This window comes from Medicago sativa, chromosome 2 (assembly GCF_051527215.1).
Source record: "Medicago sativa cultivar Bolivia chromosome 2, Bolivia_mono, whole genome shotgun sequence".
NCBI lineage: Eukaryota > Viridiplantae > Streptophyta > Magnoliopsida > Fabales > Fabaceae > Medicago > Medicago sativa.
Window position 1 is genome coordinate 22,002,279 of NC_140750.1, and position 22,107 is coordinate 22,024,385.

At 33.1% G+C, this 22,107-nt stretch overlaps 1 protein-coding gene across 15 annotated transcripts; it reads left to right on the forward strand.

The window, feature by feature from the left end:
• The first annotated feature begins 2,840 nt into the window (after positions 1 to 2,840).
• Positions 2,841 to 8,900, forward strand: LOC146945513 (sulfite exporter TauE/SafE family protein 4-like). Of its 15 annotated transcripts, none has more exons than XM_085743845.1 (11): positions 2,841 to 3,889; positions 4,572 to 4,622; positions 4,712 to 4,762; positions 4,946 to 5,185; positions 5,343 to 5,474; positions 5,610 to 5,684; positions 5,796 to 5,916; positions 6,329 to 7,379; positions 7,458 to 7,572; positions 8,073 to 8,121; positions 8,513 to 8,900. In XM_085743845.1, exons 1-4 carry the CDS (start codon positions 3,770 to 3,772, stop codon positions 5,180 to 5,182), a joined length of 459 nt encoding a protein of 152 aa, XP_085599971.1. In that variant the 5' UTR covers positions 2,841 to 3,769; the 3' UTR covers positions 5,183 to 5,185; positions 5,343 to 5,474; positions 5,610 to 5,684; positions 5,796 to 5,916; positions 6,329 to 7,379; positions 7,458 to 7,572; positions 8,073 to 8,121; positions 8,513 to 8,900. The 15 variants fall into 15 exon arrangements, 12 of the variants coding, with proteins under 12 accessions (XP_085599971.1, XP_085599972.1, XP_085599966.1 ...); XM_085743846.1 differs by having other exon boundaries at positions 6,329 to 7,351; XM_085743840.1 differs by having other exon boundaries at positions 2,841 to 3,142; positions 3,770 to 3,889; positions 6,329 to 7,572.
• Positions 8,901 to 22,107: the final 13,207 nt, after the last annotated feature.

Consider the following 22,107-nt stretch of genomic DNA (forward strand, 5'->3'; position numbering starts at 1 on the left):
CTTCCTCAACTGATCCATTTCAGCTGGATCAGTGGGGTAAATCAGTTTTCCCTCCTTATCACACTCTCTGATCAGAACCATTCCCCCTAAAATTATGACCGCACAGAATCAAAAAATGAAAGGACAAAAATTGAAAAAGGACGGGAAGGCAAATAATACCTGTGAAAGGCTAAGCGGGAAAGTCTTTAGAGCTACGAACGAATGGAACGGCAGACGGAGAACTAAAGAAGAAGAAGAAGACAAGAAGAAATGAAAAAATGAAAATGTTTGAAAGCCAAACGTGCTTTAAAGAAGAGTGAAGGCCGCCTCGAGAAGCGTGTCTGAGACGTTGGTAAGTGGGGACACATCGCAGGATTAGGACACGTGGTAACCCTCGAAGAGTCGCGGAATACAGACCGTTCGGATGCGAACAGGATGCCCTGCGAATCGATGTTCACGCCAACGCAAACAATTTACATCACGCCGCCTTTGGGCGTTATCCCTGGGACAACAGCGCCCAACGACATACATAAACTGAAAACCAGTCACTAAGCTTTTCATCATTTCGCTCACAAACCATCTCGCTTTGTCCCAAGACTCATGATTGGGGGGCTACATGGACCAGTAATGCATGATACATGTACCCTTAGGGGCTATTAAAACATTTTAAGACCGTCCTAGGGGAGTACTCTAAACACAAGTCACACGTGTATCCTCGGAGCTTCCAGAACTCTCCCGGATCTCCCTAGGAGGATCCTCCAAAATAGTGCACGGCATAACCTGATTTCTTAAAGCCAATCACTTCGCCTTGTCCCAAGACTTGTGCTTGGGGGGTTGTGGACCATATGTACCTTCCTAAAGACTTGATGCCCCTCAGAAGGGCTAGTCTCACATCTTTATCACTTCGCCTTGTCCTAAGACATGTGCTTGGGGGGCCGTGAACCATCATAGTAATCCCAAGGGCTTGGAAGCCCTCTGGAAAGGCTCTGAGACCTCCAAAAGAGCTTAGGCGCCCTCCGGAAGGGCCATTGAGGACTAGGCACGTCGCCTTAGGGCACCGCCCTTCTAAACTTCTAGAAACCTCTAAGAAGCCGCCTAAAATACACAAATACCCCTGTTGCTTAGGAACCAAGCAACCAAAACCCAAGGCCATAGCAGGCTATAAATACCACTATAGAGAGCATTCTCAAGGCATCTAACCATCAGTCTAAACCCTAACATACGATTCTTAACTCTAGGATCTCTTACCGTACTTTTGCAAGTACAATATGTCCTTCTTACCGTTGGGTAGGCATGGTAGCTGCTAGTTGTTGCTCTCTTCCCTAGCGGGGCACCACATTGGACTGCACCTCCCTCTTGAATATGGCTCCGTCCCCTTGCTTAAAAACTTTAGGCTGGACACCTCCTTTAATAACTTTGTTTCCTCTTAACACTTCATATAGTGCTACTTATCCTCTATATTAAGATATATTACTCTCATGCAACTAAACAAAAAAATATAGTACGTGTAATCAATGCAACCCACCTCAATTCTTAACCTTAAATAGTATAATAGGAGTAATATTTTATTAAGACTACTATTCTTTAAAAGGTGTCACTTGTTCATGGTATATTTAAAATTTGAAGTGTAGAACTACTAAAGGATAGCATCATTAAGTATTTAAGCTCGATAAAGAAGCAGTAAAAAAAATAATCTAGTAGTAATTTCAACATTCAAAGCAGCATAGGCTCAATGTCTATCATTATTCTCGACTAAACAAAACCAAACCGTAAGCGACTGAACGACAACATCTCTCCTCTCCATTTATTAGTATTTTCATTTGTTCCATTACCAAAGTTTTTGTGTATAAATATTTGATTAATGTATCAAATTTTAGAAATGTGTGCATTTATATCATTTATTTACTTGAAAAATATTAGTAATAGAGACTGCCATGTTTATTAGTAAATGGAGAGGATCTCAACCCAATAAAATGACCGCAATGTTAGTGAAAATAAGATTTCATAGTACATGAAATATGAATTTCTTGCTGAAATTTTGACTATTTATATTGAAAATGATATCGCGTAGTCATTAAAAAATGATGAAAGAGTTTTAACAAATAAATAATCGAATAACAACATAATTTTCATGACTCTATAGTTTCGTGTGTATTTTCTTTTGTAAGATATATGGTATGCAGTTTTATATTAAACCCTACAATTATTAATAGTCAAAGTTAGTTATTGTATTTATATTATCTATTACGTGTTATATTTTTTGCACTCTCGACATAATTTTCTAGCTTCGTCTCTGAATGAGTCAAGTCTAGTTTACAAAGGTGTATATATACGTATGTATTTATGTATGTATATAAATAGATAGATAGATGTAGATGAGTAAATGTTCACGTAAATGTGATGTTCCATCACTTGATGATCCACCCAGCAATTTTCTACAATGATTACGTTTAGCCCTATATCTTTCGGGAAGCACTTGGGTGACATTATGTCACCGTGACATTAAATCTGGGTCACACAACACACATTGTCACACAACATCTAGGCTACACAACACATACAACACATCAGGGCCACACAACACAACACCTTTGTGTGGTCCAGATTTAATGTGACGGTGACATAATGTCACCCAAGTATTTTCCATATCTTTCATCTACTTTGATCTTTTTAAGATGTTGTCATATTGGACTTTTGAGTATGGATGGACCATTTTTTGTTGTCTAAACTAAATAAGAAAATGAATGTCCGTTGAAATTACCATTTTGCCCTTCTGAGGGGCCCTTCTGAGGGGCATTTTGGTAAATTAATTAATTGGACTCCCCTGCCTATATATATGTGAAAAGAAAAAAAAAACAGGAGAAAAGAAAAGGGAGAGAGAAACGGGAACGGGAGAAGAAAGGGGGAACAGGAGGAGAAAGGGAGAAAACCATTCTCCACCGTCGCGAAAAACGGCGGCGCCTCCATGCATGTATAATTCTCTTTGGTTGTTCCATATCGCAGGTTTGTGTCCGGTCGTCCCCTTCCTAAAAACAATCGTTCATCAGCTTCTGGTTCTATCTCTCCGTCACCGTCGTCGTTCTCTGAGCCGGTCTCAGACCTCCAATCAAACACCAACCGCCACCATGATCATCTTCTCTGATAAGTTCTTCTCATCACAACGGTGTTTTATTTTTTTTCCTATCAGATTGCATGTTAGGGTTTTGTTTTTTTCCTTTAATTAAATTCCTTTATGTGTTTTTCTTATTCTTTTCTGCGATTGGGGTGTTTGATTGAATGTTAGAGGATTGATTTTTCCTTGATTCTGGTTGCATGTTTTTGGAGAGTTGTTCTTATTATTTTAGGGTTAGATTTTGAGGTTTTGGTCTGTTTTTGGGTGATTCCGGTTTGCTCTTTTGTTTGTTGGTTCATGTTTTGAAAATTTCTGTTTTTGTCTTTGTTGTTTGGTGATTGTGTTTATTGGTTTGTTTTGTTGATTATGCAAAGGATATAAATTGAATCATATCAAACTAAGTATCCAAATTGTCTAAACCACAGTATTTCTGTTTTCATCCTTTTTCATCATCTGTGCTTGGAACACCAGTTACTAATCTGCCTTTATCATCTCTGAATTTTAATGCTCCACCACCACCCAGTTTGCCACAAGTGACTACATGTTTATTTGTTCTGAACGCCAATATGCTTTTTTCCTTACATTTATCATCAAAATTTGGACCTTTTCACTTTATTCTAGGATGAATGTTAGCCACAATTAAAGTTATGCTAATTAGGAAAGTTTTTTGTTTGTTAGATGACACGTGATGGATTGGATCTGGACAAGCCGTTCCTGTTGATTGTTGCTATAACAGCAGCAACGAGATGCAAAGTAGTAAAGGGATTAGTGAAGGCAGCGCGAGCAAGCCTGTTAATGGTTAGAATTCTTCTTTGTTTCTAATTTGTACTTGATTCTGCTCAACACAATAGCTTAATAAAATTTTTTTTATAAAGGATCCTATAATAGTTTGTAATAGTGTTGTGCTTCTTGAGATTTGATTCAATTAACTATAACCAAATTCTGGAAACCATAGTTCTAATGTTTTGATATCGCCCAATCGTTTGTCCCACTTATGCAATGATGGGAGTTTTCTACAAGCACTATATGATACACCATGCCAATAAACACTATACGTGACACCTTGAAAATCTAGAAACCAAGAACAAAAGCTTGGATGAAACCATCCTAGAATAAAAAAGAGGTAATTTACTTTTCATGAATTATTATTAGTTTCTGGAATTATATGTTATGTCATGTAAACATGATCATTGGACATACAAGTTAACATTCACAATTAGTATGAATATATTTTTTAGTGAAAGTACTGCATAGTACAAATGCTGGTGATTAAATCATGTATGAAATTTTGGTGAAAGAATTTAATGTCCTGGCTAACAATGAAGGAATTAGTTTTTTCATGCCCTGAACTTCTCACTGAGAAATATATATGAGATGTAAGTTGGAACATGTTTGGATATAATTTTAAACACTTTGTGTAGAATTAAGTTTGTATTAGCTACTAATGTTCAATTCAAACTCTAATATTCCCTTTTCTCAGTTGATGCTTTTGTCTGTTTGGCTTTCTTTCCTCTTAATTCAAATCATCAAGGTAAGTTTCCCTCTCACTCACTAAGAGTTCTATTAATTTTATTTATTTATTTTGCTTTTTAAAATAAGCAGTTTATTGTTGGTTTGCAGACTGATGTAGAGGACTGCAGTGTATGGTATTGGGTGTTCTTCGGCTTGCAGGTACGATTACAAAATTACATAACCAAACATATTATGAATCGCAGTAATGGTCGCGGACTTCCAGTCTCATCATGATTCTTGATATTGCAAAGAATCGCGGTCACAAACCTTTTTTAAAACTCTATAAATGCAATGTGGTTAGACTTTTCTAATTGCCATACACATGTCCATTTTTTGTTTCAGTTTCCAATTGCATTTTTGGTGTTTGGCTTTGAAGGATTCAAGTTGCACAAGGATCACAAAATGAGGATGGGCACAGGGAGCCTAAAATACATATGTGAGGCATCAATGGAATGGAGTGCTACATCACTTGCATTTTGTGGATTGAGTGGTATTGTAGGTGGAATTTTTGGAGGCTTACTTGGTTCTGGAGGTGGATTTATTTTCAGACCTCTTCTCCTAATTATTACCAATATGTAGATGGTATGCACCCTCTTGGTTTTCAATCCCACATGTGTTGATGGTGTTGCTACGAGGAATAGTTATTAATCTCATGATTGTGTCTAATTAGATTTTATATTTTTAATAAGTATAAGTGTTGTTAAATGAACTCATAAGTATAGTGTTTTTTTTATGCTAGGATTTCTGAAAATGCTGATGTGCCTTCCCCCTTGAGAGTATAACTCAGTTGAATGCTCAGTTAGAGCCTGTGGAGAAATTTTTATTGAACACTCAGAGAAGAACCTTGCAGGGTCTTAACGACTACTCAACTGTATGAAAACTATATTAACTTATTATTTTGAGATCTGATTCATTACTGTTCAGTACTTAATCACAATCAACTAGCTTATATTTGGATTTGAATTTTGAACTCTGAAAATTGGTTTTACACTGCTTGCTCATGCAGCAAAGCAGTCATACCAGACTCTCAGATGTAATTCTGCAAGAAATGCGATAAGCATGTCACTAAAGTGTTTTCAAGGTAATGATCCAAACTAAGAAAAATCATGATTTTAGGACACTGTTTTGACATATCTGTTACCAACATGATTATATTGTTGAGGCTTTTAACTTTTTATAATCCATTTTGCAGGTTTCTTATCAAGATAAGGGTGATTGACAACATTGAGAGTGCAACCTTGGTGATGTTTGACAGAGAGGCGTGTGCCCTTTTCCAGAAAACATGCGCTACTATGATTCAACAACACAATAGGGTATTATATATTTTCCTTCAAATTTGATTAGAACCAGAAAAGTCCCATTTCATATTCCCTTTCAGGAACTCCATCTATTACTTCTGAAAAATTTAATAGAAAAAAATTATTTGGATTGTACTTTGCTGTCAAATTTTGGTATCTTGGTCAGGGAATTTATGATCATTTGACACCCTAAGTTGAAAGTTTGTGCAAAATTTACGTTTAGCTTCATTCTTCAGTGGTTGTTATTGTTTAACTAATGCATCCACTCATCTATTGCCTTTTGTGTTTGATGCCATTGAGGATGTTACAAAATTTATGCATAGTTATTTCTTTTAATATTTTAATTTCCAAATCGGTTAATTTGGTTATAAATCACTTTGCTAACTCATAGTTCATCTATTTTTCATCTTTTCTTTCCTGCTTTCAGCTACGAGAGGGAGCGAAGATTACGAGTTACTATTGTTCATGGAATAGTTAGAATGGCAGCTTTGATGGCTTCCACCTACAAGGCATATCTAGGTGTTGGTCTTGGACCCTTTGAGGTAGCTAAGAACTAAGTTGTTCTAAATTAGATTATGAACAATAAAGTGAAGGTGATACTTCATACTGTGAAACCTACAAATTCATGGTTGCTTTATATTGCAGTCTTTAACCAAGTTTAGAATACCACATCCGGGAAGAGTTGGAGGAAGGTTTTTTATTCAAAAGTTGATGCCTTTGATGTTGAATTGGGTTAATTACCTTTGTATTTTGAAAAAGTTGATGCTTAATTATGATTGTGATAAAATTGATGATGTTTTGTTTGTATGCAAAACAGTTGAGCATGCTTAATTATGATTAGTACTAGATAATATAAAAGTGCAAATTATGATTGTAACATACCTGTGATATAATTCATGCTTTCATTTTTCAAAGAGTATAAGTTCAAATGTATCTCTATTCTCTAAAATTTGTTATGTCCTATAATTGTGCACACAGTTGATATATGCCTGCATAAATATGAATCTGGTGGTTGCGAAACCAATTAGATTGGAAAGCTTACTTTTACTACTTTAATACTGTCAAGTCTTATATTTTTATATTGGTTATGTGATTTATAGTGATTTTATGAATTGAGCTGTTCGATTTTACAAGTTATGTTGCGTCAGTCAGCTTAGAAAGTTAATATCTTAAGCTTGGAAACTCCTTTTCTAGTGGGACCAGTTGCGTTTGAAAGAGGACATACAGTAGTTTCTTCATGTTTAATTTCATAATTTTATAATTTGCCTATATGTCCCAGTTGCTATTTAAACACAGCTGTTCTGTCACAGAATTTTAAGGTACATGGTTGACTTTAGGTAATCCAAAACTTGAGTTATGAATCGGCTTGAGAAGCTGTTTTTCCAAGTTTATGTCTATCTTCTCATCAATGTGTATGTTATGTTGCAGAGACAAAGAAACATCATGAAGAGTAATAAACAAAAACTTAAGAACACTCTGTTAGAACTTCTTTGATTTGAGTTGTGTTTTTTCTCTTCCATTTTAAGTCTTAACTTTTCTTTATTTTCATGATGCAGGTTTTTATTTCCATTGCATTAATCCTTGGTGATGGACTATACAACTTTATCAAAATTATATATTTTAGTGCCTTAAATTTTCAGGCCAGCATGAAAAAGAGGGATCACAATGCAGGTAAATAAATGACCTTTTATCACTTTTTGCAGTAAAAAAGCGTATTAACAAAGCTATTTATGCTCTGATAATAAGTCTAAAAAATGAGTCACTTCAAAAGTGACAAGTGGTTTAGGTCATTATACAAGTATATGGATGATTAGTTAACAAAACTGTAGGCCATGATGCTAGATAACTTATAATTTTATGATCCTAAACTCTCACATTTTGTCTCCTCTAGCAAGGAAAAATTTTCTGCACTATTTTGCAGAAATCATACTTAAATATGAGTGTTTTCAACCTTGGTGGATCAATTGAAGATGAAATAAGGTGGAAGTGCTAGGCAGCCGCCTTGAAACTAACCTTTGTTTGGAGGGAATATGAAATGTTGTTTTGAATGTGATTGTTCTCTCTTGGACATCCTTTGTCACCAATAGTGGTGATCAATTTCAGTGTTGCTAAGTTAGCTTCTATTATCCTTTTAACTCAACATGTTCTTACATATTTTAAGATAATTTCAGACCTGCAATGCTCATGGACTTTGTTGCGTTCCTTTATATGATACCTTAGGTATGATCCCACCTTCTTTGGTATCTATCTACCTACTGAACAATATGAGAAGTGATTTTGCCTTTGATTTGTGATGACACAATTAGAATGAATAATGTTTAGTTGAATGTAACTTCTACCTACACAAGGAATTTGTGACGGGTTCAAGAATAACCAAGGCAGGTATTAACATAAATAATTAGTTATCAATTATCGCAACAGGGACTTGCTTTTTCGTTTGATTTTTGTGCATCATATCTGATTTCTTGCTTTCCTTGGGGTTCTATTTGTTCAACTATAAGTAGTTTCAATCAAAATTTAGGTGTCACTATATTGTTGTTGCATGCTTTTTCATTAATTATAGTCAATTGTTGCTCAACAATGAGTGGTTGTGGTTATGGTATCTTTGCAGATATTAAAATGGCTTGGGAAAGATTTTGGAATCAAAATTCTTGACAAAGTTCGGTTTAAGATGGATCATCAGTGGTCAAAGGAACACTTGATTTTTGAAGATGGGGTGAGAAAAAATAAAGTAGCAAAGGCTAGACTTCTTAGAAAAAATGTTCTTCAAGTTAAGAAAACAAGAAGGCTGAAAACAATGTCAAAAGAAAATGCTCCAATCTCATGTAAATGTTCTATTTTTTTTTTTTTTTTTTATGAATATGAAGTTTGCATTTTCACTCATATTCTAATCTTTTGGAAATTGTATTCTGGCATGTATATTTTGTATAATATTTCAATGACAACTTCACTTCGTGGTGATAATAACCAACTTCGAAATAATATTAACATGATCACAACTTCTACAGCTGCATTACCTAACAAACCATTAATATATACTGTGAATTCTAAGGTGAATCAAGAAATAGAAGAAAGTAATGTTACCTCACCTAAAGTCTCAGAGATTCAAATCTCTACTCCTTCGCCGAGTAACGAAGCAATGCAAGAATCAATCCACAACAGGAAGAAATGGATAAATGATGAGGAGAACTCTTCAAAAGTGGTGAAAGGATTTTGTAAGCTTATTTTCTTTGGAAGAAGGAGTTGAAGAACCTTTGTGGATTGATACTTTTTCCAGAGGGGTTCACATGAACTTATGAATTGTTCATGGAAGTTATGAGTTCTCTTTATCCATGCTTTTGGTTATTCAATATTTCAAAAGAGAGTTTACTTTGTCCATTATTAGCTCAGTAGAAAGTGTTTGGCAAATTGAATTATTTGTTGTTATTGAACATACTCATTCATGTGACATGGTAGTCATGTGGAAGATTGTAGATAGTTTATAGCTTCTCACACCTTATAAGAATAATACCATGTGGATTGGAATTGCTATCATACTAGGATGCCAAGTATAATACATTTTCCAATGTTTTGGAATAATAATATTTTCCTTTAGAACAAATTTCCTTCATTACTTTAAAAAGTTTATAGCAAAAAAGTTTTTCGGTTGGATCGATGTCCACTTCTGGAACCCCACCCGCATTAGTAGATGTAATGATCCTTTTTAGTTTATAAATGTGCAACTTTGACTGTTTATCATTTTAGAGTTATTAATCTGCAACATTAATATATGTTCTTAGATAAATTGTATCAACATTATTAAAAAGAATAGAAACCTGAGCGCAAATACGAATTGGTTTTAGTAATAAACAGATTTTCTAAATTATAACTTATTCAAACATATAATAAAGAATTTCAAAACCATAGTATTCTAAATGCCCACGGGTACCCGTGGGTAAAATCCATCACGGGCATGGACCGGGTAGCTAAACGAGTATCAACGGGTATAATAAACGGGTATTTGACTACCCATTTTTATATGGACACAGACACGGATTTGATTGTATCTATAACCACGGGTACCCATACCTGATAATAAATTAAGTAAATTACTAAAATATCTTTATATATCATATCTTATTACTTAAATTGTTACCATATTGAAGAAAATTTTACCGCCCACCTAAAAATCCTCAATAATAACCTATTTTTATTTTAAATTTTTTTAATTCAATCTTATTAGGTTTACCATTTCCGCTTCATTCACATCATAAAACATATATATTATCTAAGAATCATGAATTTCCTATGGATTATGTATGATTTATGAAATTTTGAACGGATTATGTATGGATGTTTAAAAGTTGAGGTATTTTGGTAATTAAAAAAAAGTTTTTATTTGTACCAAAAAATAAATAAATTCAAAACTCCATGTGTACCCATGGATACCTAAATACCCACGAGTACCCGTATAGTGGGTACCCACGAGGTTAGATTGACTCTGCATAGTGCAGGGGTGGTGGATCAGATCAAGTACACAATTCACAATTATTCTACTAAATTAACTTTACATTATTGAATTGTTGAAAGCCACTACTTTTTCAATGCACGTTTAGCCTTCTCAATTGTTGTCTTTGCTGCAACTTGCTTTGTATCTCTCTCTACAAAAAAGTCCTTAACGTTTTCATTTGTTAATCGTGATAAGCCGTTTTGAACATTTCATTTTCTAACCCGTGATGCAGGAGTACTCTAAATATTGTGTTATGGTTTATAATTATCTGTTATTTCGCAATCTATCCGTCCGATATAATATTTTGTCAAAAAAGTAGTTAATTCCCGTGCGAAGCACGGGTTTGTAACTAGTTTTATTATCAAATTCCATAGTACCATTTGGTGTGGGAGTAGGTGCATCAAATGACGGTTCAACACTTCAATTTGGTGTTGGTTGATGTGTACTTTCTTGTGAAGTGAGTGGACATTGTGGTTTGAGAGGTAGCATCATCTGTCATGTAAATTCAACTAGTTTGAAACTCGTGCCCAGCACGGAAAATTTGTTTTGATTTTCATTTTTATATTTTTTAATCTATGCTAATAATATTTGTTGAAAAAATAAGTAAAATAGATGTCAAAATGTATGTATATTAAGGGAATACACATATCTGTGAAGTGATTTTTTTATTCTATTGTTTTCATTCATTTAAATTATTTTATTATTTTCTGCTTCAGAGGTTTATCAGGATTAGAGTAGAGCTCAAGGATCAGTGAACATTAGTACAGATACTTTCATGTCATACATCAAAGAGATCATCTTCGTCTTGGAAGATATCAATTACCCGTGGAGTGAAATGATACAAATTTCACGGTAAATCATTATTGTCAACCCTTCTAAATTTAGTGTCATGCACTTTGTCTATCTTGAAGTTGTCTCTTAACTAATAGTCTGTCATTCTCACGTGTACTTAACAACACATTCTCTCAATTGTTTTACAAACATGTATGTGAGCCTCTTTTTTGGCTATTGCTTGAATTTACTTTCCCTGAACATAAAAAATCAAAATCGAAAATTAAATTTACCATGAAACACTTTTAATTTAGTAAAAAAACACTAAAAACAACAAATTAATGATAACTTCAAACATCCATTAGGATCATTTCAAATGAGTGTGACTCATGAGATTTTAGCATTTTAGTCACAAGACACATTCTAACAATCCTCGACATCTAAAATAATCCCAAGTAGAGTCTATGATGTTAGAAATCATGACACTGCGACATTTGAGTTGACATTCATGGTTGCAAATCATGATCATAATAAAAAAAATTAAGTGAAAAAAACATAAAAGAATAGTTAAGGAAAAATAAAAAGGAAAAAACATATCGTGATAGTAATCAAAAGACAAAGAACTCCCTTTTTTTTAATCAAGATGAGTTTACCTAAACATCATGGCTTCTCACCTTTGTTTCTTATATATTTATAGGATGTGAATACCCCTCTTAGAGTCCAGAGAAAATTCAAAACTGATTAGCAATAATTTGCCAATTAAATGGAATTTAAGTTACCAATCAAAAGTAATCATCAATTACTGATTAGAAACACAAATTTCTCTGTGCATTGAAATACAAATTCTTGACGATGCACCTTTAATGAAATGATAAATTACATTGATTATAAAAGATTATCTATTTATGAAATTTTCAATTATTATTTCTAATTCAAGGGATATTTTTTCTTTCTTTTGGGTGTATAGATTTTTTTTTTGTAAACCCTTCAATGCATACAAAGTAGGGGTCCTAGTATTCTGAAGTTCGACCAGGAAGTAAATCTTAACCGAAAAGTATTCCACCAAAAAATCGAATTTAAGCTCTTTTGACCAATTTGTCATTTGATGGGATCCATTAACCACTTTATAATCATTCTATATTTTTTTTACACAAATAATGTTCTATTTAGTAAGATCTTATACTTTAGTTTATAAAATAAATAATGTATTATAATTTAAAATTTTGTTTAAGGCCAAAAACATAAAAACAAATCCCTAAAATAAAAAGAAGAAAAATATGAAAAAAAAAATATCAAAACCTAAAATATTAAGACAAATCTTAAATGAAAGATATCATATTCGTACTCATGACTTTACAATATTCTTTAATATTCTATTCTAGATTTGGAACATGCTTAAATGAAAACACCCGTTAAAACAAAAGATTAAAAATACAGACAAAATATAATAATTAATATCAACCTTAAAAAAAATATGGAACCTTCGAACTACAAACCTTGAAACTAACCTTTGAGTTTCTTTTCTAGATATGACATGTGGTTAACGTAAAAGAACAACTATTAAACAAAAAAAAACAATAAAAGAACTAAAAAATTAAGACGAACATGACAAAAAAATTATCTCTATTTTGGAGAAGAAAGGATAGCGGTGAAAATATAAGGATTAAATAGAATTCCTAAATAGAATAATGCAGTATATTTGAATTGTTGATTTGTGCAATTTGATTTATGTAAACCATTTTAAATAGAAACTTATGTTAAGTCGGAATATTTTTCATTAAATGCATTAATTGTTCATGTCCTGATTGTTTTTACTATTGTCTTAAATTTTAGAACTTGGACATAATTTCGAAAGCAGCTGAAATTGACAAAGAAAGATACTTAAATTTAGAAAAATGATGGATAACCCATCTTTTAAAAATTAGAAGATTAGAATACTCAAATTTTTAAATTATTGGTAAATGTTTTTAAGGGTACGCATAGAGAAGAGTTGGATAAAGATATTTTTTCGTCGAAATAATCCGTACTAATTGTCGATGTATAAAAGGAGTAGTATATGCACTGAAGGACGAATATTCCGAGAAAGAATACTCAAGTGAGTGTGATGTTTGAGGTTTTGACATTTCAAGCACAATCCATATTCAAACAATCCTCGCTATCAAAAAGTAATCACAAGCATTTTTTAAAAAACAAAAAAAGTAATCCTAAGCAATGCCTGTGATGTTGAAAATCATGACACTATTTGAATCAAAAGTAATGGAGAAGCATTTACAAAAGAAATATATAAGACACAAAAATCAAAGAAATAAAGTAATTTAAAATAATAGTATAAGAAAATGTTTTTTATGTTTGAAAAATAAATTTCAGAAATCCATTGAAGTCTTGGTTGCCAAAATAAATAAAAAATCTGATTTTTTTTTAATAAATTCATGAAAGATTAAAAAAAACACAACGAAATAAAAAAAATTAACAAATGATGAATCCATTGAAGTCTTGGTTCCTAAGATTTTGTTTAATTTTAGTCCTTAATTTTTTGTTATAAAGATGAAATCCAAGACTAAAAACACCTTTTTTTTTGGTAAAATTTTAAAAAATCGAGACAAAAAATTGAATAATTTGTTTGTAAGGACCAAACCTAAAAAATTGTAACTTATAGGATTAAAAATATATTTTGTCTTTAAATTTAATACATTGGTTTTAATTGTTTTTTATATATATTTGTAAATGACCGTTTCTTCATCCACTCTATAAGTTTCTCACGCGCCTATACAGTTTGAATTTTAGAATCCGAACTGCATAAAAACCCCATAAAACCTTTAAAAATACGTTGAAATATTTTAGATTTTAGAATCCAAATAGGACGCGCAAGAATCTTATGGGTGAGTGTTGTTTTTGGATTTCCAAATTCCTTTTTTTTTTTTTATAAAAGAATATCTACCGAAGTTGTCACTAAGTTGAGTCACGATCAGATCGCTCTCTTTAAGACGTTTCGTGGCACTACCCAAAGTTGTGCAAGGCAGACTATCAACCACGCCGCCTCCAGGATAAACCAAGTCCAGCTACAACTGTGCGGTTAACTACTGCACTGTTGAAACTCGTTCGAGATTTAGTATCATATTTTAATATGATACTAAGATCACTCTTTAATACTGAAACCACTTTCATATGGTATTGTTACCATTCTGTTATGATGCTGAGACCACTCAAAATATGGTGTTACCACCATTCTAACTTTAATTTCTCCAAAATATCAATATGGCACTACGACCACTCAAATATGGTGATTATATCATTTCGATCTTTTTATTTCTCCTCAAGAAGAAAAATATTAAAATAATATTTATACACCGTTAAGATCATTCTTAATTTCAATGGGACATTATTATTCCAAATAGGGACTATGATCTTAAAAGTACTCTTTATTCCGAAGGGACATATATCATCGAAGGGACTATGTTTTTAAGACCTTTCTTAATTCCGAAGGGACATTATACCGAATAGGGATTAAAGTCTTAAGAACACTCTTAATTCGAAAGGGACAGAAAAAGGAGATGAGGAGAATAATAGCTCGTCAACACAAGTTGTAGGGAGAAAAGAGAAAGAGTTCTCGATAACTCAATAGAAACTCTTTGGTGTGATTTTTGAACTAAGTGGGGTCCAATATTTATATAGAGATCTTGTCATTGTTTTAGCAAAAATTGCGGCAACAGTTACTCTAATGGATAAGATCAAAAGAGAACTTATCCATTAATCAGTTCAACAACACTTGTGGATAGGATCAAAAGAAACAAATCCACAAAACTGAAGGAAACAAACTCATTGGATTTGAATGAAGGAAATATAAGAAATTCAATTTAATTCTTATTCTTATTCTTATCATAACCACCATAAGCTAAATTTATGGGAAGTGATATTCAAGAATAAAAATAATAATTACTACTATTTTGATCATTATCAAGTATTTAAAATTAAATACCGAATTTAAACACTACTAATGTGTGTTCTATTTTATGTGGAACCCCCACATTCTATTTTTTCAATTCACACAACATTAGATCAAAACTAGGTGTTTAATCTTTCAATTTTTCTTTCAACATCACACCAATGTTCCAACAATCCCCCAATTGAATTATAAAAAATGGTTTCAATAATAACGTCAAAAAGTTTCTATAAGGTTGCTAATAAACAAAGGTGTCGCCTACAACTTGAACCTTTGCATAGCGGATAATATTCCAATTTAACAAGAGTTGCTTACAGTATTGAACTCTATCTCAGAGATAGAACCCACACACAAACCTTTTCCTAAGGTGTATTCTAAAAGCCCGTGCGTTTATGGTCCTGCATGTCTATCCCAGTTTTAACGAACGCTCTAGGTATTCTACCCCGAATTCCGTAGGAACCGGCCTCAGTTCCACATTCGTATAGGTGAGTCTATCAAGAGTACTCTTGTAGCTATGTACTCCACTCAACATAGAGTATATATCTCATTAAGAGTTTCTATTATCTCATCCTTCTGTCACTGCAGGAATCATGCTTTCTTACTTTTATCATAGCATGTTTTATCACTTGTGACTTGTTATTACCCATTGAACCTATTTCTTGGGATCTCCAGTCATGTAGGTCGGGTTACCATCACTCGTGATCTTTATTCATTGGTCCCATCCTATTGGATGTGTTTAAGACTTTCTTAGTTATTCCTTTCGTCAAAGGATCAACTAATTCTTCATAAGTATGTGCATGATATACTTTAACCGTTCCTTTAGATCTCTCTAATTATTTTGTGTTTGTGCCTTAATTATCGTCTCTTACCATTGTGGTAACGATTATCAATTTTGTAATAGATGCAATACTATAACAAGTAATTAACACTTCTGGTAACGGTTTCACCCACTAAGGGTTCTCAACTAGCAAGCATCTTATCAACTTGCTTCTTCACTAGTTTTCTCTAGTGTTCTCATCCCAGATACATTCCATAGTGGACTGAGTCAATATCATTTGTTTCAACAAACAACTCCTCCAGTGATGCTCAATTTGTAGCCACTGGTCGCTAAATACTCATCTAAAGGATGTTCTATTTTATATCTTGTACCATTTAAGCACAATAGGTTACTCCTCATAATGTAATTCTAGAGTCATAGTCTTCTTAAGGCACCTCATGACTCTTTCAATAATGTGGCAATGCTTCTCATCCGTCTATTAGTAAACTTGAACAAGAGTCTCACGACGTGGCCAACGTCGAGTCTAATACATTCAATGACATACCTAAAGACTGCCAATGATGCTCGTATATTCTGTTTGTTTTACACCATCTCAAATGTTCTTACACTTCGATCATAATATATGCTTGCAAGTTTACAGTCAAATAATTATATTTTCATAACATCTTCTCAACTTTGTGAGATTCATCAAAAAAGTTCTCTTTTCTGATTTAGTAATCTTGAAACCAAGAATCTTTAAAACCAAATATGAGCAAGTCGTCTTCATAGAGACATACGATCATGCAAATATTATTTTCATATTTGTTGTAAATACATTTATCACTTTCATTCACTTCATGCTCATTCAATATCATTATAATTTTCATGCCATTCCGTCTGAGCTTGTTTTAGACCATACAAAGAATTATCTAACTAACAAACCATGTGTTTCTTGTCCATGAATCACAAAATCTTTAGGTTGTTCCATATAGATTTCTTCTTCTAGTTCACCATAAAAAAGGCAACTTTCACATTCATTTGGAATACTATCGAGTTATGAACAACGGCTAAAGGGACTAGTACTCTTATGGATATGATTCTAGTGACTGATGAATGAGTGTCGAAGAAGTCTATATTTTTCTCTTTGTCTAAAACCTTTGTCTACAAGGAGAACCTTGTATTTATAAACCACACCGTTAGGTTTTAGTTCTTTTTCCCAAAATCGAAATATAACCGATTAGTTTGCAACCATGAGGCAAGTCAACCAAGTGTCATAATTTGTTAGACTCTAGAGAATCCATTTCATCGTTTAGTGCTTCTTGCCATATTTCAGCATCCAATGAGGATATAACTTCTTTAAGGCTTAATGGATCTTCTTCCAATGTATAAACCATAAGGTTCATACTCTTTAGCAATTCTTGCTTTCTTACCTCTTCGAGGTTCTATAACACCTTGTACGATGTTTTCACAACTATTTCTGATTACTGTAATGTGATCAGATATAGTGCCCCACTAGTTCTTAATTTTATTATTAAAAAGGGAATTTAGTTTGCCCCCACTAATGGCGTGCTCCAACTAGCGCCTCACTAGTGGCCCACTATTCTTTATTTAAAGGGGTAAATATTTACATAGAAATCAACATCGTTTTATTCTATGATCACTTTAGCATTTAGGTCATAAAACCTATATGTTTCGCTATTTATAGCATACTCAATGAATACACATTCATAGGCTCTACTAGTGAGTTCAACTCTCTTGGGGTCCAGAATCCAAATATAGTCCAGACAATCTCATATTCAAAAATAAGACAAGTTGGGTTGTCTTTTCTTCTAAAATTTCTTAATTAGAATTTTTGTTCTTAGACTTGGGTACTCTATCCGACATAAATTTCAATTTTCGTTTATAGAAATTGAACACATCAAGTCTATCAATTTTATTTTTCAAAATTCACAATCATCAATAAATATGATAAAATATTATTTTATCATTTCTAGTTTATGTGCCATCAAGTTCGCACATATCATAATTTATTAAGTTTAGAGATTCAAATTCTCTAAACACTGATTTATATGAACTTTTGGTTCATTTATCTTGACTGCAAAAAATAAAGTTGTCTAATCGTATAACTTTGGAATTAATTTCAAATTACTCAAGTTTAAAATTAAACGTTTGTTCACATGATAAATTTTAATATGTCAAATATTAAAATCACACGACTAATAAAATAGAAGGAGAATTTAATTTTGAACATACTGTAACACCCTATTTCTATTAAGCGGTAAAACGCGCGAATACATCAGAAATATTCTAGAAATAGATGCTACGTCTCAAAACAAACCCAACAATATCGTGCATATATATAATATCTCAACGATCTCAGCGGAATTCAAATCATAAACTTCAACATATACATGCCATGGTCAATAAATCCTCAAATGAAAATACTTCAATCCGACAAGTGGACAATAGCAACAACATAGCAACAGAATCCAAAACAACAAATAGACGCTAAGCCTAATCAGAGCCTAGATACTACGACACTGACACGACAACGGAGAAAGCTCCCGTCGTCCAAACATCCAACAAGCAAACTCACCAAGCGTCTAGTCCTGCACAACGTCTACCCATCCATACAGACAGGTAGGCGGTCGAAACCACTGGGGGTAAGCATTACATTAATCATAATCCACATATAAAAACATGGTATTCAAGAATTTATACATATCACATATACATAACCACCCCTCCTAGAATACTAGCATCATATGATTAACATCCCCCATTACTTGCATCTCAAGCTATCACATTATTATTATATCATAGCATGCATAATCAACCTCTATTCAAGTCATCAATAAAAGCTCATCATTTATCAACATCAATCAATGATCACATCACTTACCTCATTACTCATTTAGCATGCTTAACTCAACGAGTACAATTCATCATTTCAAGTTACAAGAAATCAATCATCATCATCAAAGAAATCACCACATCTTAAGTATATACATATACAATTCTCACCTCATCATTATCATCCAACCAATTATCATCAAATAGATTCACCAAGTGTATAAGCACAACAACTAAGACATGCAACTAGAGCATTTATTTCACAACCATCAACAAAATCCACCAATATACATATACACCAATCCACATAATCACAACATTCACCAAATTTCACCAATACACAAAATCACCAAGTCACATATTCAATTATGTCACAACTCATCAACCATTCAATTCCAAATATCACAAGTATGTATTCATCAGACACACTTATCATCAACATTCACCATTCACATGCAACAACAAGATAACATTTCAATATGCAATGCGCCTATACTCGACACATATATGCATGTGGTACCAGATCAACAACAATGGATGCAACAAAAACATCCAAGTAAGAGTACACCTCCTCTTACATGTAAGAGTACACCTCCTCTTACAACAACTATGTAAAAGTACACCTCCTTTTACATTTCAACAACAACAACAACATGGTATGATGCATGGACATATAGCAATGACTCGATAATGCACAACTCCAACATAACAACTATCAAAACAATGTAAAAGTACACCTCCTTTTACATTTCAACAACTCAACAACATTGCATTATCAAGAATCATGCCCATACATTCAACAATCACAACTCACATAAGATTCATCAACATACATCAACATCATCAACATAATCATCATCATATTCATCAACAACCAACAACATCATCCTCATCTTAATTATCAACATACATCAACATCGGCTCGCAATTCATTTCCATTTACATCACATAAATCAAGTAAAATGGAATAACACAACAATTTATGATAAGCATCATTCTCAACCTTCCACAATCATTCAAACACAATTATTTAATCATATGTGACCATTCACAAAAGATTCATAAGACTTTAGTCCTTCAAGATTCATTTCTACTAAGTTCGTCTCCAAAATCACCATTTTAAAAATAATAGAAGTTATGAACCAAAACCAATCCTACAAACTCAATTGCCTATGCCATGTATTCTCACAAGTCACTTATAGGTGCAGTAGAGGATACATAAGTATTTCATCGGCCACACATGAAGAATTCCCAAAAATCACGAAGTTCGTCTCTTGGCATGATTTTGCAAAACCAATTCATTTCAAAAACAAAACCAAGTTAGATCCAAGCTATGATACTCCTAGAAGCTTAATTATAAATTGATTGAATAAGGCTAGGTGTTTGGAATCCATCGGCATGCTTAAAAGTACACAAAAATACGAAAAAACAATGTTTTGGGATTCTGCAGAACTGACACGGTCGTGTCATCAGGACACACGGTCGTGTCATCCCTTACAGGAGACTCTGACACGGTCGTGTCATCCAGACACACGGTCGTGTCATTCCACCAGTACAGCAAAATGCATTTTTACGTTTTCGTGCATAAAATCTTGTTTTCGAATCCGATTTCAGTTCCATTTTCGCCAATGTATTCCTAACACTTAGACCATACAAACCACACTTGAAAACTTGACATTTCAACATTAAAACAACTTAATCAAACTCATCCCAAAATGACTTATTTTGTAAAAGCTCTTAAAATGACTTTTAACCAAAAACCCATTTTCTTTCCAAAATGATTTCTCTCCAAAGCCAAGTGATTAAAACAGAAAATCATACCATCCTAACCATTCTAACAATCTTCCTTAACTCATTCAACATCATCAAAATCAAACTTCTTCATTTTCAACCCATTTTCACAAAAGTTGTAAAATCACTACAATTCAATCACAACAATACTTTCACCAACACCCAAAGCATAAATTGATGAGAACATCATAGCACAACAACAACTACATCATATAATCGTGATCTCACCATCATTCAACAACAACAACAACCAATCATAAATTCATCAATAATTCATCAACAACAACATCTCTCAACAACAACAACAACAATCAATTTTTGGGCAAAACACAAAGCATACATATGTACATGATTTAAGCTTGCAATTTCATCATCAACAACTCAATTATCATTCCATTTACATACCCAAACATTGCATCAAAACACAAGCACGAATTTACCAATTAATTCCACAATAATCAATTATTCAAATAAGCACTTAAGTAAAGAATTAGGGTAGAAGCTACAACTAAGTGATTATGAGTAAAGACTAACCCCCTTACCTCTAACACCAAGAATCCTTAATTCAAGCTTCAATTTAGCTCCTAGATGGTGAATCTCCCTCTTGCCTTTAACCCTTGTTCTTGCTCCTCTCTCTAGTTTCTATCTCTTCTCCTCTCCAATGAAATGAAATGAAAATGTTGTAACCCTATCTCTTCTCACCAACATTAGTTTATAAAGGCTCACTTAATGGGCTCATCTCACAAATCTTAATGGGCCTAACCCATTTCTAATTCAACCTCAAAAATGTTACTACTCACTTACCGGTAAAATACAACACTAACGGTCACTTAACGATAATTAAAATAATTACTACACCCTCTCTAGTAACTAGGTAAAATAATAACTTCCACTAAACACTAAAAAAATAACTTTCTGCAAAATTACAAAATTGCCACTGCCCTCAAAATGACCAAAATGCCCCTAAGTCCAAAATGACTAAAATACCCTTCTACACCGAATTCTACGAATCCCGACCAAAAATACACACAGAGGCAAATAATCACATAAGAGCACATATAACACACATAATAAATAATAAAATAAAACTGGCGAAAATCGGGCTGTTACACATACCATCAAAGGCGCGGTCTTTTCCCCACAAGAATGCATGGTGCACAAGTCTCTTTTAAGTCTGAGTCAACTCAGTCTTATTCAATAGAAATTTGAAATTCAGATTCTAACTTTAATTTCTCCAAAATATCAATATGGTACTACGACCACTCAAATATGGCAATTCTACCAATTCCATCTTTTTATTTCTCCTCAAGTAGAAAAATATTAAAATAATATTTATATACCGTTAAGATCATTCTTAATTTCAACGGGACATTGTTATTCCAAATAGGGACTATGATCTTAAAAGTACTCTTTATTCCGAAGGGACATATATCATCGAAGGGACTATGTTTTTAAGACCTTTCTTAATTCCGATGGGACATTATACCGAATAAGGACTAATGTCTTAATTAAGAACACTCTTAATTCCGAAGGAACAGAAAAAAGGAGATGAAGAGAATAATAGCTCGTAAATAAAAGCTAGAGGGAGAAGAGAGAAGGACTTCT

What these genes read in the sequence shown, in the direction of transcription:
- LOC146945513 (XM_085743839.1), top strand. Translation starts at nt 3,770, where the DNA reads ATGACACGTGATGGATTGGATCTGGACAAGCCGTTCCTGTTGATTGTT. An exon ending in TCTTAATTCAAATCATCAAG is followed by an intron (nt 4,623 to 4,711) that starts GTAAGTTTCCCT and finishes GTTGGTTTGCAG; the next exon opens with ACTGATGTAGAGGACTGCAG. An exon ending in GGGTGTTCTTCGGCTTGCAG is followed by an intron (nt 4,763 to 4,945) that starts GTACGATTACAA and finishes TTTTTGTTTCAG; the next exon opens with TTTCCAATTGCATTTTTGGT.